The sequence below is a fragment of the Simochromis diagramma genome, unplaced genomic scaffold, assembly GCF_900408965.1.
Source record: "Simochromis diagramma unplaced genomic scaffold, fSimDia1.1 OVJJ01000367.1, whole genome shotgun sequence".
NCBI classification, from domain to species: Eukaryota; Metazoa; Chordata; class Actinopteri; order Cichliformes; family Cichlidae; genus Simochromis; species Simochromis diagramma.
The window spans coordinates 606,234-623,551 of record NW_024387288.1 but is presented as its reverse complement, the minus strand read 5'-3'; the positions used below and the strand labels follow the sequence as shown (position 1 = coordinate 623,551).

Below are 17,318 nucleotides of genomic sequence, written 5' to 3'. Positions count from 1 at the left end.
AAAGAGAGAGCAGATTTCTCCTGTATTGGCTTCCCTTCATTGGCTCCCTGTTAAATCCAGAATTCAAAATCCTGCTCCTCACATACAAGGTCTTAAATAATCAGGCCCCATCTTATCTTAATGATCTTGTAGTACCATATCACCCTATTAGAGCACTTCGCTCTCGCTCTGCAGGCCTACTTGTTGTTCCTAGAGTATTTAAAAGTAGAATGGGAGGCAGAACCTTCAGTTTTCAGGCCCCTCTTCTGTGGAACCAGCTTCCAGTTTGGATTCAGAAGACAGACACTATCTCTACTTTTAAGATTAGGCTTCAAACTTAGGCTTCGAACCTTTTGGCTCATTCACCTGAAGCCCAGTACTCACCAGACATTTAGCTGCCATTTAAATAGTTAACATTCATCCAGCAGTCAGCCAACATCCAGCTGATGCATTTCAACCATTTAGTCAACATTAACTATACTCTCAACCAACATTCATCTACCACGAGCCTAATATTCACCTGACAGCTGGTGTTCGCACATCAGTTAGCCAAAATTGAGCCGATGTTTTGCCTGCAGACATGTAGCGAGCTGACTGGTCTTCTTCTTCTTTTCTCTTCTTCTTTTGTCCTGTCTGTCCATCTGTCTGTATGCTGCTGTGTCCTGATGGCAGATCCCTTCGTACCGACAGCCATTCTGGGTGAGACACCTTTCCTCTGTTTCCTCTGTTTCCTCGATAGGCCAGATGTGCACAGGTAGACAGACAGGAAAGGGGCAGTCAGATGGTAGGAAGTGGACAGAGCTGAGGCCTAGAATAGAGAGACAGGTGAGAGGAGACGAGAGACAGAAGGACAGATATTCTGACTTCCATCCATCCCTGCTTGCTTCTCGTTCGGCTGCTTTTGGTTCTTTCCTCCTTTTGGAATCTTGTTTTTGTTATCTTGTTCCTTCATCTTTTACAAGTACGATTTTGTTTCAGATCATAACGTTCTCATTTATACTCTTCTTTCTGTCAATTTGTATGTTTTTTAGTTTAATTGATTAAAATAGAATTTTTTATTTGCCTTTATATTAAGTTAACATTTATTTTATTATTATTTTCCTTTCATAATGGATTAAATTTGTGCATTTATCTGTTTTGGTTTTGTTGTTTTTGAAACTTGATGGTGGGCTTCACTCCATCCCCGCATCCACAACATTCCTGCGTGTTGTGTTGACGTCACGTCTGTCTGTGACTTCCAACCTCTGCATGGGCACAACACGCCACGTGGACTGGGGGGAGGAAAACCAAAAGTTTATATTAATAAACTGATTATTTATTAATATATTATTATATGTGATGTGAACATTTACCCAGAGTCTGGCTGCAGCTGAGAAGAATCCTAATCCTCGGCTTCATTTTTATCAGTTATTTAAAATATCAGAGGCGTGGCAAGTGACAGATTTATTCAGTCTCAGTTATCTCATTGATAATCACTCATGCTATCAAGAATAACTAAACACAAATGCAATTACCACACCTCGTGAGCACACGTTTTCTGTGGACGATCCATATCTTTGAGGACTTTCGCTTCTTCAGCTCTTCAGTGTTTTTAGTCTGTAAATATTGATACGCACGTTGTAGGCACGTCATTATTTCAGATCACAGAAATGAAAGCAGCCGAGCTCGGCTCACAGACCTTGTATACTTTAACCTTCCTCAGATTTAACCTGAGATTTGCTTGGCTCTTGGGAAACAAACGGTGGCTGTTTTACTGTAAACACTTTCCCAGGTGTATCTGGTAGTTAAAGAACACATGGAACACATATTCTCCAGCTCTGTTTCGGACATGTTGTGGGAACCTGTCAGAGAGTCTTTCTGTCCTTGAGCAGTGATTAGGGCTGTGGTCAAATTAAATCGATAGTATCTCTAAAGGATTTTGACTAGAAACAGGTGACGTTCTACCCAAACGCAGTGTTAGGGACAGGAACATCTACATGGGGAACAGTGGACCCGGCTCCAAGTTTCAGTGAAACTTCTGCACTTGATTCAGCTAAGCCAGCTAAGCGTCCACAGAATAGAAGGCTATTAGTAAGCACTGTTTCATAAATTCCCCTTTTCTCCTCTCTCCTCAGGCTAGCTAATCGGTCTTCAGGCAAGGGATGCTGACGTTAGCCAAGGCTACCAGTCCTGCACTCAGGGTACAGTTAGCAAGGGTAGCTAGGTTACCCTAAATGCTAGCTGCTACCAATGCAAATAGAACTACTTCTAGCTGTTTGTTTGATTCATGCTGGCTGTTTGTTAGCAGAAGGTTAGCTTAAGAACAGGCTAAAGCTAAATTTGTTGCCTAAACTCTGTCTCCTCTGTCTTCTTCTTCTTTTCTATCTTTCTCTTTGTAAAGTGCCCATTAATGGTAAGTGGTTAAATTTGGGGCTAAAGGGTGGGCTCATGTTGGGGAGGGGTGTCTGTCACCACTGAGCATGGAGCCACACCCACCACCGCTGTGACATCATCAGTTAGTGTGGCAATGACGCATTTTTTTACCGTCTGTGAGATTGTGATGCTACAACCCCCAGCTCCTCCCACCATGTAACCTTGAATCAATCAGCTTCTAGCTCTGCATCTCTTTATCTGATTGGTTCCTTTTTTTGTCATAGTGGTTGTTTTGTCCATTCAGTCACAACTCGCCACCTCCATTACATCACCCATCTTCTCGGCCTCACCATACCTGATTGGGCTTTAAATGACAGAGAGTTCCTGATTGGTCAGTCAGCCCCCAGACTAGCCAATAAAAACAGAGTTAGAGAGTATAGTGGAAGGTATGTCAGCCAAGTCTTTGCTGAAATGTTCACATCAGAGTCCTGGACGTTTCTGATTAGAAACCAGTTTACCAAAAAGGTTTGTTCATTTCCAGGACTCTGAACTTTCCTCTTTTCACACCGCAGCTCCAAGAACCTGGACCACCTCTAGACGAGTACTCAGACCATGCTGTACTGGATCTGAACCAGTACTCAGACCATGATGTACTGGATCCAGAACAGTACTTGATATTACAATTAACTGCAATGAACTATTGAAGAACTTGACATGGCAGCAGTGTGAAAAGAAACCAGCAACAATCACCATCCTCTCTCTAGTCATGTGATCTGATGTCATGTGATCTGTGTGTGTCATTCATTAGTGTTGCTGTTGGCTCCTTGGACAGATCAGTGGCATACTGAAGGGAAGTACAGACTCTGGACAGACTTTGTATGACTTCACTCTTTCAGGCCGTCCGTCAAATTCAGGCTCGATGAATTTGAAGCACCAAGTTCACTCTTTTACTGTTTAACCCGGGCATTAGATTGGTGGCTGCCCACTGCTTCAATGAGTGAATGGGTTAAATGCAGAGAGGACTTTCCACTCAGGGATCAATAAAGTATACGTTATTATTATTATTATTATTATTAACCAACACCTGAGCAGTTTTGTAATCTGAGGTTGTTTGTGTTACATCATGGCTTCACCCTGTAGTCTTCTAACAGTCCTGGTGGCTGGTTAAGATGTTTCTGCTGTGTTTAGTACATGAGGCTGAAAGAACAACAAGGAAAACATCTTCACCGTTTCGAACATTCAGGGAAAAAATGGACCAACACAAATGGTGAAAACAGTCCTTCTGTTCAATGTTGCTTCTATTTAATCCAGTAAAGAAAAACTAAAACCAGTAAGTAACCAACTCATTCCAATACATGATCTAACAGAACCAGTCTTTCCACTGATAATACACAGAGTCCAGGTTTCAGTGGCTGGATGTGTTCTGTAAGTCCGAGTTTTCACTGAGACTTGTTAGAGCAGCAGCTGAAGGTTAGAAGGTTTGACCAAACAAATCAAAGCGGTCTGTGCTTCATGAGGTCAGGACGCTGCGATTGATTGGCTGTAAACACAGAATCCCATTGGTTTGCCTGCTGACGATAAAGTTACTGATGAAAAACACAGAGACAGCGTGACTGTGAAAGGAAGTCTGCAGTTTCTGCTTCACTACAAGTTTTAAAAATCTGTCAGCATTTTAGGATTACCTACCTCATATGCTAAGAAAGTTCTGACCTTGGATCAGTGGAAGCCAGGCCGTTACTCTCAACTGTCAGATCAACAGTTCACATTTTTGCTGCAGATACTGTGATGTCCATTTCCCTGTGGTACAGTAGAGTCGCTCTTATCTTCGCCTCATATCTTCTCCTGTTCAGCTCGATGTCAGCTTGTGAGCAGGAACTTTAATACTTCTGGTTCATTTAAACTTTATATGCCACTCTGTAGCATTGATGGATTTAATGAGCAGATTCAATAGCAGATCTGTAAATGTGATCGCTGACCTTTGAAGGAATTTAGAAGATTTTTTAAAGGTATTTAAGTGAACATACAAAGTCTGTCCAAAATTAAGCTAAGCTTTAATCAGAACAATTCAAATGTAACCGATACAGAACTGAAAGTGAAATTTATCAAGTTCCATAATAAGAAACATTAGAACTGGAGCTAATGTCCTGGTTCTGCCTGGGTCGGTCTGGTCCATTCCAGCTTAATATTTTTAAATGTGTCTGTGCAGCCTAAATCTGATCTGTCCACCCTCTCCCGCCTCTCCTTCTATCCTCCCTCCAGATGACAGCCACACTATGACCAGTGAAACCAGTAGCCTGGTCCAGTCCCACTACAAGCAGCGGGACTCTGAAAGGGAGGCGCTGCCGTATCAGACAGGACAGCTGCACCCGGCCATCCGAGTGGCCGACCTGCTGCAGCACATCACCCAGATGAAATGTGCTGAGGGCTATGGTTTCAAGGAGGAATATGAGGTGAGGACAACACTCTGAGTTTCCTCTTCAGTTTGACAGTAAAAACACTTTTATCCAATCCACAGCTGTGGGGGAGGAGTCAGACAGAGGCAGGTGTGAATGCTGACAAAAGTTGACATAAAAAAAGTGTTTGTTTACAAAGTGAAGCCCACAGTCCTGCACGCCTCCATCAGGACCCACACCTAGACCCCACACCTTCAGTTACACCCACACATCAATAAGGCCAACACCATCAGAAAGATCAGGACCTGAGCTAGTGAATCTGAGCTAGGGCTGAGCTTGTTTTTTCAGCACAAAGAAACGGAGAAACACCACGACTCTCCGTCAGCCTCTACCTTCATTCGGTGGCAGTGTGTCTCAATGTCTGCTTCCATCATGGTTTCACTGAGCTGTGAAGTGCTTTTTCAATTCTAGTGGAAACATTCATCATGTTGGTTTGTCAGAATTTGTAGCTTCAAAGAAAAGTTCCAAACACTTCCAATAAAGATCCACAGCACCAGTAAGACTCACACCATCAATTAGACCCACACCCCCAGTGAGACCATCAGTAAGACCCACAACGCAAGTGAGACCCACACCACCAGTGAGACCATTAGTTACACCCACACCACCAGCTGGGTTCTATCCTCCTGAGCTAACCCACAGTCACTTTGAGCAGTGACACTATATTTGGCTCCAGATTTTCTGCAGGCATCTCTGTGACAGTTGTACTGTCTTTTGTCACATTAGATTCTAAAACATGATTTCACTGTTGTTCATTATTGCTTTATTAGCCTTTAGAACCGACCAATCAGAAGAGTGTGGTTAAACATGAAGGAGCAGAGTCAGTTCCATAAAATGCTACTAACTAAAGAATCTCTCTAAACAATTAATCATTTATATCAAAAGTCTATTAATCTGTGAGCAGGCGGGTTAGTGAGTAATGAGGAGCATGAGGGCTGCGACAGCATGAGGAGGAGGAGCAATAACCAGGAGACGAAGACAGTAAATAAACCAATAATGTTCACTAACAGCACCAGTTTGGGACTTTCTGTTGTGAGCTGTGTGTGTGTGTGTGTGTGTGTGTGTGTGTGTGTGTGTGTGTGTGTGTGTGTGTGTGTGTGTGGTGTGTGTGCACTCCAAATGTTTACCCATTTTCATCATGAGAAAAACTTACTAATGGATGTTACTTACCTGAACCCCCCCCCCACACACACACACACACACACACATACATTATAGATCTTCCCTCCAGCTAATGGGCCAAAACAGGGAATGGCTTGTGTGTGTGTGTGTGTGTGTGTGTGTGTGTGTGTGTGTGTGTGTGTGTGTGTGTGTGTGTGTATGTTCAGTTCTGGTTGCCTGCTAGCGGGCTGCCCTCAGGGCTAATCCATTATACATCCTGAGTACACACACACATACACACAACACACACACAGGGAATGTTTTCACCCTCCATTTGCAGAAAGTTAGCAGTGAGGAGTTCTTCCAGTGTTTCTGTCTCACTCTCCGTCCATCCGTCTGTTCAGTGATGGCAGCCTCTCAAAAACATGAATCAGCCCAGTTTTTTTCCACAAGTGAGTCCAGTCTGGGTCCAACCTGGTTCCAGTTTGTGTCCAGTTTGAGTCCAGTCTGGTTCCAGCCTGAGTCCAGTCTGGGTCCAGTCTGGGTCCAGCCTGTGTCCAGTTTGAGTCCAGCTTGAGTCCAGTCTGGTTCCAGCTTGAGTCCAGTCTGGGTCCAGCCTGTGTCCAGTTTGAGTCCAGTCTGAGTCCAGTCTGGGTCCAGCCTGTGTCCAGTTTGAGTCCAGTCTGGTTCCAGCTTGATTCCAGTCTGGGTCCAGCCTGTCTCCAGTTTGAGTCCAGTCTGTGTCCAGTTTGAGTCCAGTCTGGGTCCAGCCTGTGTCCAGTTTGAGTCCAGTCTGGTTCCAGCTTGATTCCAGTCTGGGTCCAGCCTGTGTCCAGTTTGAGTCCAGTCTGATTCCAGCCTGTGTCCAGTCTGGGTCCAGCCTGTGTCCAGTTTGAGTCCAGTCTGGTTCCAGCCTGTGTCCAGTCTGGGTCCAGCCTGTGTCCAGTTTGAGTCCAGTCTGGTTCCAGCTTGATTCCAGTCTGGGTCCAGCCTGTGTCCAGTTTGAGTCCAGTCTGGTTCCAGCCTGAGTCCAGTCTAGGTCCAGCCTGTGTCCAGTTTGAGTCCAGTCTGAGTCCAGTCTGGTTCCAGCTTGATTCCAGTCTGGGTTTCAGAGCAGATTTTGTGGTTTAACCTAGGTTTGATTGTAGTATTGATGCAGTAATCAGTTCACGTGAGCTCATGACTGAATCCCAGCTGTCCAGCTGAGCGCCCCACTCATGACTGTTATCTCCCTCCATGCTTCTCCTTTACTAATTAATGTGATCGGACAGCTTAACGAGGTAAGACGCCTTCTTGGTTTTCAGATTCTTACTGTCCTGTGTTCTTGTCGACTAGATTAGAGACAATATGGTAGTAACGCACACACATTAGCACAGTAGCTGAGTGTGAGCTCAGACTCACCCCTGTCAGTCTCTGTGGTAACCATCCTTGTAAACCACGAGTGGAAACCTCCTGCTATGCTTCTCTGATCGTCTGCTTTAGTACAAAAAGATGTAGTTTCACACAGTTTTTTATCTTTACTGGCTTCATTTATATCCTCAGAGATTAAACGATTAAACAAGAGAAATTCAATGGCAAGCTAAAGAGATGTAGGTTTTAGCTAAAGCTTATATAACACAGACCCTGATCCAAAACAGAGAGATTATCGCATAAGAAAAAGTAATCAAACTCTTTAAGCTCTGATTCAAACACAGGAAGTTTAACCCCCTGACAAAGACCCTTCACACTGGTCCTAACCTAAACTCCAACTTCCTTTACATTAGGATTTATTATCCATATTTGAACAAATTCTGAACGTCAAGTGGGAATTGACCATTATAAGCTTTGTATATCATTTGAATTAGGTTATAATCTACTAAATGTTTGAGTTTCAGCATATTTAGTTGAATCAGTAATGGATTTGTGACTCTTGATCAGGTCCGTTTGTTACCATTCATATGACTTTTTCTTTTTTTGTAATAGAACCATTGAGTTGATGTTTGTCGGGTGTTTCCCACCTCTGCATAAAACAATAAGTTAATAATGTTAAATGCATGGAGATTGTTGCCAAAGTCTTTGACTTTGTACAAAATAAATAGATTTAGACTTTTCAGTTTTGACAAAATGCAAACTGTACATAAATTATCTAAATAACTCCCAAGAATTTAGTTTCATGTCAGTTTTGAATCCATTGTCATTTTTCTGTGGTTATTTTAGCAAGCAGTTTCCAAATATTATTCATTTTGTTTTTCCAACATGAACAGAGCAGATCAACCATTTCCTGTTTCCAGAAGCAGCTTGAAAATTCCCACAACAAAAAAGTCATCAGCAAATAAACAACACTTAGAAATGTAAACCATAGATATATCATGTAAACAACATTGATCCAAAAATATTCCTGATATGCATGACTGCGCATTCGTCAACCTGCATGCAGCCTGTTTCAGTTGCTCCTACTTTTTCTCTATTTTTTCTTTTACTTAGTATTAGTGTTATTTTGTTTTAATAGCTTTCTCTCAAACATGTGGGTCGAGCAAGTCTTCTCCTTGTTGTGAAACTGTTAGTTTCATTGAGGAATGGGATTGCAGCAGCTATACCACACGCTTTGATTACTGCAGAGATCAGCTGATTGCTCTGATGCCTCCCGGCTTGTTGGCCAGACCCATGGACGTACCGACTGTAATGGAGGTGGTCAGAGGAGGCCTTAGCAGAACTACAGGGCTGTTTTGAGATGACCGATGAGGAGACACTCTTTGAGCCTCACTGACTACATAACTTTTTGCACCTACTCCATTATTCCAGCTCAGACTGACCATTGTTACCCAAATAACAAGCCGTGGGTGACTAAGGACATCAGTACACTCCTCAACGACAAGAAGAGGGCTTTCAGAGGGGGCAATAAATTCAAATTCAAATTTTTATTTGTCACACACACAACCATACACAGTATGACATGAGGTGAAATGCTTGTAGCTGTACAATGCAATGCCCGACCATTAAATGACAGTGGTTTTACAGTATTTACAATTTACAGGTTATACAAAATTTACAGATTTACCTTAGAAATTTACAGTAAAAAAATGTGCAAATAGCAGAAAGAGATTATAAATTATAGGAATAAATAATAAAAAGGAGGTGAGAAGGATCCAGGTGTAACTGAAGGACAAGATCAGAGAGGCTAAGGACAATTACAGGGCGAAGCTGGAGTGGAAACTTCACCAGAACAGAATGAGCGAGGTGTGGAATGGCATGAAGACCATCACTGGATTCTGGACCAGCTCCGACCCATAGTCAGACCACATCAGGATCTCCTTCATTTTGCCTACCGGCCCCGCCTTTGAGCAGAGGACGGCATCATCTACCTGCTCAATCGTGTCTACGCCCATCTGGACTAGCTGGCGAGCGCTGTGAGGGTCATGTTTTTTTTACTTTTCCAGTACTTTCAGCACCATCAGGCCGACCATCCTGGGAGATGACAGCGATGCAGGTGGATGCTTCTCTGGTGTCCTGGATTGTTGAATACCTGACAAGAAGACCACAATATGTGCGTCTTCCACATTGCATGTCTGACAAGGTGATCAGCAACACAGGGGCACCACAAGGGACCGTCCTCTTTCGGACAATGCTCAGGAGTTTCTACGAGTCTATTGTGGCCAGTGCCGTCCTCCATGCTGTTGCATGCTGAGGGAGCAGGTTGAGGGTCGGGGATGCACAGACTGAAGTGGATGTTGTCCAAGATAAGGACAATGCTGCCATTGTCCTTATCTTCCTTATCTGCCACCCACTCCACGATGTGCTGGCCAGTCACAGGAGCTACCTCAGTGAGAGATTAGGATTATCCATAATCAGTGTTGGGACTAACGCGTTATTAAGTAACGCGTTACAGTAACTACGTTATTATTGTGGTAACGAGCACGGTAACTAGTTATTATGCCAAAACCAGGAACGCGTTACTCGTTACTGGGATTTAGATAGACTCGTTATTCGTTACTTCGTGTGGTGGCTAACGCGGTGCTTCCACAGATTCAATAACATTAGCAAGTGGTGGAAGCCAGCAGGTGGATGAAGGAAAAGGGAGGCAAGAGGAGAGACCCGAAGCGGCCGCTGGTCTGAGAGTATCAGGTGAACTGAACTTCAGGTAAGAAGTTATAACCTGCAGTCCATCTGGGTCAGATATGAACCAAGTTTAGGTGGAGTTTATTTTCGTTGTGCTGACTTTTTCATACTGCGTGCTAGCTAGCATGACGGAGTTTCTATACAGCTGGGTGGTGCTATGTTACTGATGTTGACTTTATTTTGTTCATAAAGTTAATTATTAGAGTTGCCAACCGTCCCGTAAAAAACGGAATCGTCTCGTATTCAGAGAAAATATTACACGTTTGGTATTGAGGTGAAAAGGAACACAGTTTGTCCCGGACTTCAGCTACAATGAAAAAAGACACAAAGCTGGAGTTATTCTGTGTTTACGCTGCACAGCTGCCTCTTCTTCTCTCATTCTCTGCCCCTCCCTCTCCTGTTTCTACTTCAATCATGAAACTGATCAATGATCAGCTGATCGGCTTTTCTCTCTTGTTTATTTATCACCCACTTTGCACCAGAAAGAGGAAACCAGCGGATGTCGCGTTAAACAATAGCAGCACGTTTAAGCTTGATCAGCTGTTGTTAGAATTTATTTAATATTAATTTCTAGTATCGGCTGATGTTTGCTGGAGCCACAGCTGTAAACCTGCTGGTCATGATGTCGGTTTGGATATGTGGTGAGAGGGACACATGAAGATGAAACCAGGAGATGTCCTTACTGAATCATCAGAGCTGTGATGGAGAAACAGGTTTACCTTTTAGGTGACATGAATGAGTTGAAGTTATGAACTGTTTCTGAGAGACAAATAACACCAGGATCCTTTTCTAAGTAGCTGACAGCTGGTAACTGTGCAGGGGCGGGTCTAGCAAAGTGTTGCCAGGGGTCCATGTAGGGAATTAAAAGGGAAAGGGGGGGCACAAAGAAATACTTTTCTTTCTTATTCTCATTTAAAATGTCTCACTTTTAAAAAAATAATTATCTGAGTCTTGCAACAAACAATTGATAGATTGATACATATATACCATCAGAACAGTGTACATCACTGTCACAACAGTGTTTATTTTCATTCAAAGGCTTTATGATTTTTTCCTATAATGGTCAAATTCCCCGGGACGATTTTTTTGTCCCAGTCCAGCCCTGTATGCAGCTCATCTTCAGTCTGGTGTTACCTACATCTTCCTATTCAGAAGGCAGAATTTCCGAGTTCTGAGTACAATCGAAAGCACCACGACTGCAGTTTTTGTGTTGGATGTAAAAAGCAGGCTAGGATTGTATCAGGCGTGGGATTTCTCTCGTGGAAATGTGCACATTATTTTTTCCTTTCTATTGGTAGGTGGCACAGTGCACTTGTGGCAAGTAAGCAAGCTAGAAGACTGGCAATCTTGCTGGGTTACGGAAGCAATACATTAACAAGAGAATTCTGAGTAAAACCAAAGTTACTTTCCCTAGTAACTAGTTACTCTGAAAGTAACGAGTAACTTGAAGTAACTGAGTTACTTTTGATAGAAGTAACTAGTAATGTAACTAAATTACTAATTTAAAGTAACTTACCCAACACTGCCCATAATGCACCAATGAACAACACAGGAAATGATTCTTTCCTGTGGATATCTCTGTACAACTCCTCCACCTAATGTACAGTATACAGTGTAACAGTTGCACCCTTTTGCACACACTCAGTAAAATAACGAATGACAACGTTTTACAGAGTAAAATGTCAATCACATTTATTTAATCCCACTAATAATCTTGATATTTATAGTTGAGCTATTTGTATATATTAGAGCTATTTATTATAATTCAATTGAATTCAATTCAGTTTTATTTATATTGCATCAAATAACACAGCAGTCACCTCAAGGTGCTTTATATTGTACAGTAGATCCTACAATAATAGATACAGAGAAAAACCCAACAATCATATGACCCCTATGAGCAGCACTTTGGCCACAGTGGGAAGGAAAAACTCCCTTTTAACAGGAAGAAACCTCCGGCAGAACCAGGCTCAGGGAGGGGCGGGGCCATCTGCTGTGATTGGTTGGGGGGAGAGAAGGAAGACAGGATAAAGACATGCTGTGGAAGAGAGACAGAGGCCCTTTCTCAATTCTCAAGTACGCGAGCACGGACTCGCGATTTGTACAATTGGAACACCAGCGTACTTGATGATGTCACAGGTCCGGAGTTTTTACTGCTGTCCCCTCTTAATTTAACTGTGAGTAATATGTTATGAAGCTTTAATCACAGCCAAACCGGTTTACTCAGGAACAAATAAAACACTGAAATAAACCAAACATTAACATTTAGAAGTGATCTAAGTGACTTATATATCATGTTTAACCTCAGTAGTGAAATCTCTATTAATAAAAATAGTGTACATGTACATACGTGTACATACCTTAATAAAAACAAGCAGGTGAGATGTTAGAACGCTTTTATTTTTATTTTTAGTGGACACTCAATACAATAGACAGCTACTGGGGTTTGTTTAACCTGAGTAGCGAAAAGACCGTAGGGGGGTTGAAAACGATGTGCCGGGAGTCCGCTGTTCTCGCCGGCTCTAGTGATCCTCGACCTCGCTGTCTGCTATGGAGCTGGCGGGTCACAGACGTCTCCGAAAACGTCGGAGCGCGTTTGGAAATATATGATATCTTGATAAATCGAGCAGATATTTGAAGTTTACACAGCTACATTCTCGCTTGAAAATAACTTAAACGTTTATTTTGTGACCCAGAAAGAGTAATATTTAAAAGTTTTCAGCCCGCTCGTCCGCCATTGTTTGAGTTTTGGACGAAATGCATTCTGGGATATTTAGCTGTACCAAGTCCACACAAGTCACCACCGATGCATGCTTGATAAAACGGGCGGAGCGAGAACACATCCGGGACTTTTTCGCGTTCTCGGCTTGATGCGTACTTCGAATTGGAACAGTACTTGGTCTCCGACTGATGACGTATCACGAGTACACGAGAACGCAAGTACGCACAAGTACGCACATTGAGACAGGCCCAGAGATTAATAACAAGTATGATTCAATGCAGAGAGGTCTATTAACACATAGTGAGTGAAGAAGAAACACCCAGTGCATCATGGGAATCCCCCGGCAGCCTACACCTATTGCAGCATAACTAAGGGAGGATTCAGGGTCACCTGATCCAGCCCTAACTATATGCTTTTGTCACGTCTGCGGGGCAGACCGAGTGGAGACAGTGAGGAGGACCCAGGAGCAGACACAGGCCAGGAGGCAGAACTGAACTTTAAACAAAAGGCGAGCCTTTATTGTGGCTGCTAGAAAGACATAACAAAACAGCAGGGACGGTGGCTACCTAAACTAAAACCTAAACTGGAGAAACTAAGAACAGCGAACACTATGACAATGACGACTGAGATGACTATAAACAAGACTCAGTGCTGGGACATGAAAGAACTATGAAACGTATACTAGAACAAGGAACATGAGTCTTGCACAGAGTCTTGAACCCTGACATGACCTCAGGGGAGAAACACAGATGACACAACACTGACAAAGAGAAACATGGGGGTTAAATACACTAAGGGATAACGAGGGCAATGAGACACAGCATTAGAACACAGCTGGGAGGAAATGACGAGACAGGGGAAGCAAAACTGAAAACACTGACATAAGACAGGGACCTTCAAAGTAAAACAGGAAACAATTCACAAAGACGCAGACTTGACACTAACAGCACTAAATACGAGGGCACAAGACACAAACCTAAACTGGTACGTAGAATTATAATAATCAAAACAGGAACTTAATTCATAACACAGAAGAATACCAAAACATAAGAAACTGAAACTGCTGGGTCAAAATGACCCAGAACCGTGACAGCTTTAGCAAAAAGGAAAGTTTGAAGCCTGATCTTGAAAGTAGAGATAGTGTCTGTCTCCTGAATCCAAACTGGAAGCTGGTTCCACAGAAGAGGGGCCTGAAAACTGAAGGCTCTGCCTCCCATTCTACTTTTAAATACTCTAGGAACAACAAGTAGGCCTGCAGTGTGAGAGCGAAGTGCTCTAATAGGGTGATATGGTACTACAAGGTCATTAAGATAAGATGGGGCCTGATTATTTAAGACCTTGTATGTGAGGAGCAGGATTTTGAATTCTGGATTTAACAGGAAGCCAATGAAGGGAAGCCAATACAGGAGAAATCTGCTCTCTCTTTCTAGTCCCTGTCAGGACTCTTGCTGCAGCATTTTGGATTAACTGAAGGCTTTTCAGGGAGTTTTTAGGACTTCCTGAAAACTCCCTGACATAAATACTACATCCTTTAGTATTTAATGCATTTTTATTGTAGTACACTGTAGTATTTAAAGTAGTATTTACTGTAGTACTCTGTAGGTGAGTTTGTAATGATACCAATTTGTGTCTCCTTAGAAGTGATGACCTCTGACCTCAGTGACAGCAGGAGGATAGTGGTGATTAAAGAAGACAGCTAGCATTAGCATCAGTGTCTGAAAAAAGCCCTGTTACACACACACACACACACAGCTATCAGCAGTCATTAGTTCCTTCCTTTCATTCTTTTCTATTTTTTTCCTTCTTTTGTTCCACGCTGTCAGTCGTGTGTGTGTGTGTGTGTCTCTGTGTGTGAGAGAGACATTGTTCACCTCTGTTTGATGGATGTCTGAAGCTGTTAGACTGTTGTCTCACACACATCTGTCTACAGGCATTTTAATGAAGCACTGACGAACCTACAGTGGATAAGAGTGGATGGATCGAATGATTTCACCAAGTGTTGGTGTTCCTCTCTGTGGTAGATAAATACATGTAGCATATTTGCAGCTCTGGAGGCCAGGAGTACTGAATTGGAGACTCAGCTTCGCACCCTTCATTCACCCGTAGCTAGCCAGGCCCCTGTAGCTGGTGCAGCCGAAGAAAGCGTAGGCCCGCTAACTGTTCCCCGGCAGACCCCAAGCAGCTGGGGAAAGAGGGCGGCTGGGTGACGGTGAGGAGGAAGCATAGTCCTAAACAGAAGCCCCAGGTACACCACCAACCCGTTCATGTGTCTAACCGTTTTTCCCCACTCGGCGACACACCCGCCGGGGGTCAAACTCTGGTAATTGGTGATTCTGTTCTCAGACATGTGAAGCTAGAGACACCGAAAACCATAGTCAATTGTCTTCCAGGGGCCAGAGCAGGCGACATTGAAGGAAATTTAAAACTGCTGGCTAAGGGTAAACGTAAATTCAGTAAAATCATAATTCACATCGGCAGTAATGACACCCGGTTACACCAATCGGAGGTCACTAAAATCAATATCGAATCGGTGTGTAACTTTGCCTAAACAATGTGGGACTCTGTAGTTTTCTCTGGTCCCCTCCCCAGTCAGACCAGGAGTGACATGTTTAGCCGCATGTTCTCCTTAAGTTGCTGGCTGTCTGAGTGGTGTCCCAGAAACGATGTGGGCTTCATAGATAATTGGCAAACCTTCTGGAGGAAACCTGGTCTTGTTAGGAGAGACGGCATCCATCCCACTTTGGATGGAGCAGCTCTCATTTCTAGGAATATGGACAAATTTATTAAACCCCCCAAAATATGACTATTCAGAGTTGGGACCAGGAAGCAGAGTTGCAGTCTTACACGCCTCTCTGCAGCTTCTCTCCCCCTGCTACCCCCCCAAAACCCCATCTCCATAGAGACTGTGTCAGCTTCCAAACAGACAAAAAACAAACTAAAAACCAGCAACAAACAACGTAAACATAAACAATTACAAAGAAAGAACAATACAGTATCCACATCTGCACTAAATAATGGACTAAAACTATTAAACATTAAGTTTTCTCTTCTAAGCCCCTGTTAGCCAATGATTTAATATGAGATCAAGATCCTGATTTAGGCTGCGTCCACATTGGTATGTTTTAAAACACAGACTTTTCTATGCGTCTGCACCTTTCCTCCACATGTAAACGGTGTTTTCAATCACTGAAAACTGAGATTTTTAAAAACTCAGTTTTTGCGTTTACGTGTGGACGAGGAAACCAGAGATTGAGTCACACAACGTCAAAGGTGTGCGCCTTTTTGACGTGATGCTGTGCGCCACGTTACTGCTTACATGAGATTATGTGTACAATGGCAGATAGAAACAAAATACTGTTGCTGTTAATCTGACAATCTGCAGTTTTAACACAGTTACCGTCCCTCCGTTTACACAGACAGGCGTCTGAATGAACCTCGGACGGGGCTTCTACATCCAACACAGACCCTCTCACAACCCAAATCCCAACATTTTTACTTTTTTACAAATTTACTTTTTTTTTAAATTAATTTATGTGTGCTGTATGCATTTTGTTCATTCCTGAGTTGTGAGTCTACACCAACCAAAATACTGTCTTTGTTATTAACATTTGAAATGTTGAAGGCACCTGGATAGTAACACAAAATTATCTGCCTTTCCAGGAAAACACAAACTTTTCAGAAGTCCTGAAGGTTTAGTGAGGGTACAAAACCCTGTTTAGTCTTTCCGGCTTCTAGACTTCTGATTGGCCAACATTTTGTTTTTAGTGTTTACATGTGGACGGAGATATTTTCTCAAAACTGCACGTGTGGACAGGATTTAAAAAAAAAACGAAAACGGAAAATCTCAGTTTTCAAAAATACCCGTGTACGTGTGGACGTAGCCTTACTCTGCCTTACAGAAACCTGGTTACAGTTGGTTATGTCAGTTTAAATGAATCAACACCCACGAGTCATTCTAACTATCAGAATCTTTAAAGCACAGGCCGAGGCGGCGGTGTGGCGCCAATCACTATAGACCCATAGTGTTTTATTTCATTTGAAAGTGTGATGCTTAGCCTCGTCCACTCTAACTGACTCAAAACTAAATTTGATTTGTTGTTAACCTGCACCTTACTCAGAGTTTGTCTGATTTTATCACGGACCAGGGTCTTTGACTAGGGCTGGGTTTAAAAGATCAATTCCAATGGATTTTAGTTTGAATAATCTGATATCTATTAATTAAATTCTGAATTGATTTTTTAATATAAATGTATTTTGCCAGAAACATCAGGCTGGACGACTGTAATTCATTATTATCAGGAAGTCCTAAAAACTCCCTGAAAAGCCTTCAGTTAATCCAAAATGCTTAAATGGAAGGATTGAGTAATTTGTCAGAAAAGCACCCCAAATTTGATCAAATTTGCCATTTTCATTCTGGAACGAGATGTTGATCTTTTTAAGATTGAGACATAAGATCAGCAAGACATGGGTGGGCGGGGCAGCACCCTTCCACCTCACCAAAATGTCTCACCTCACCGGGAGGGAACCAAAAGACAGCACCCAGCGTTTTGCCCCAGTAATATCATCCTCGCCCACTGTACCAAAGAGAGCAAGTAGGGGGTTAGGAGCCAGTTTCC

General features: G+C 42.8%; 1 protein-coding gene across 7 annotated transcripts in view; it reads left to right on the top strand.

Annotated features, from left to right (window-relative positions):
• LOC120716358 (receptor-type tyrosine-protein phosphatase mu) overlaps nucleotides 1–17,318 on the top strand; it is a 44,998-nt gene that overhangs the window by 16,978 nt on the left and 10,702 nt on the right. For 2 of the 7 annotated variants that reach the window (XM_040003888.1, XM_040003884.1), the window contains 4 exons: nucleotides 652–678; nucleotides 2,360–2,371; nucleotides 4,591–4,781; nucleotides 7,157–7,165. In XM_040003888.1, the coding sequence (XP_039859822.1) occupies nucleotides 652–678; nucleotides 2,360–2,371; nucleotides 4,591–4,781; nucleotides 7,157–7,165 (239 nt within the window). The remainder of the gene's footprint in view (nucleotides 1–651; nucleotides 679–2,359; nucleotides 2,372–4,590; nucleotides 4,782–7,156; nucleotides 7,166–17,318) is intronic. The other 5 variants (XM_040003889.1, XM_040003886.1, XM_040003892.1 and 2 more) reach the window with 3 other exon arrangements.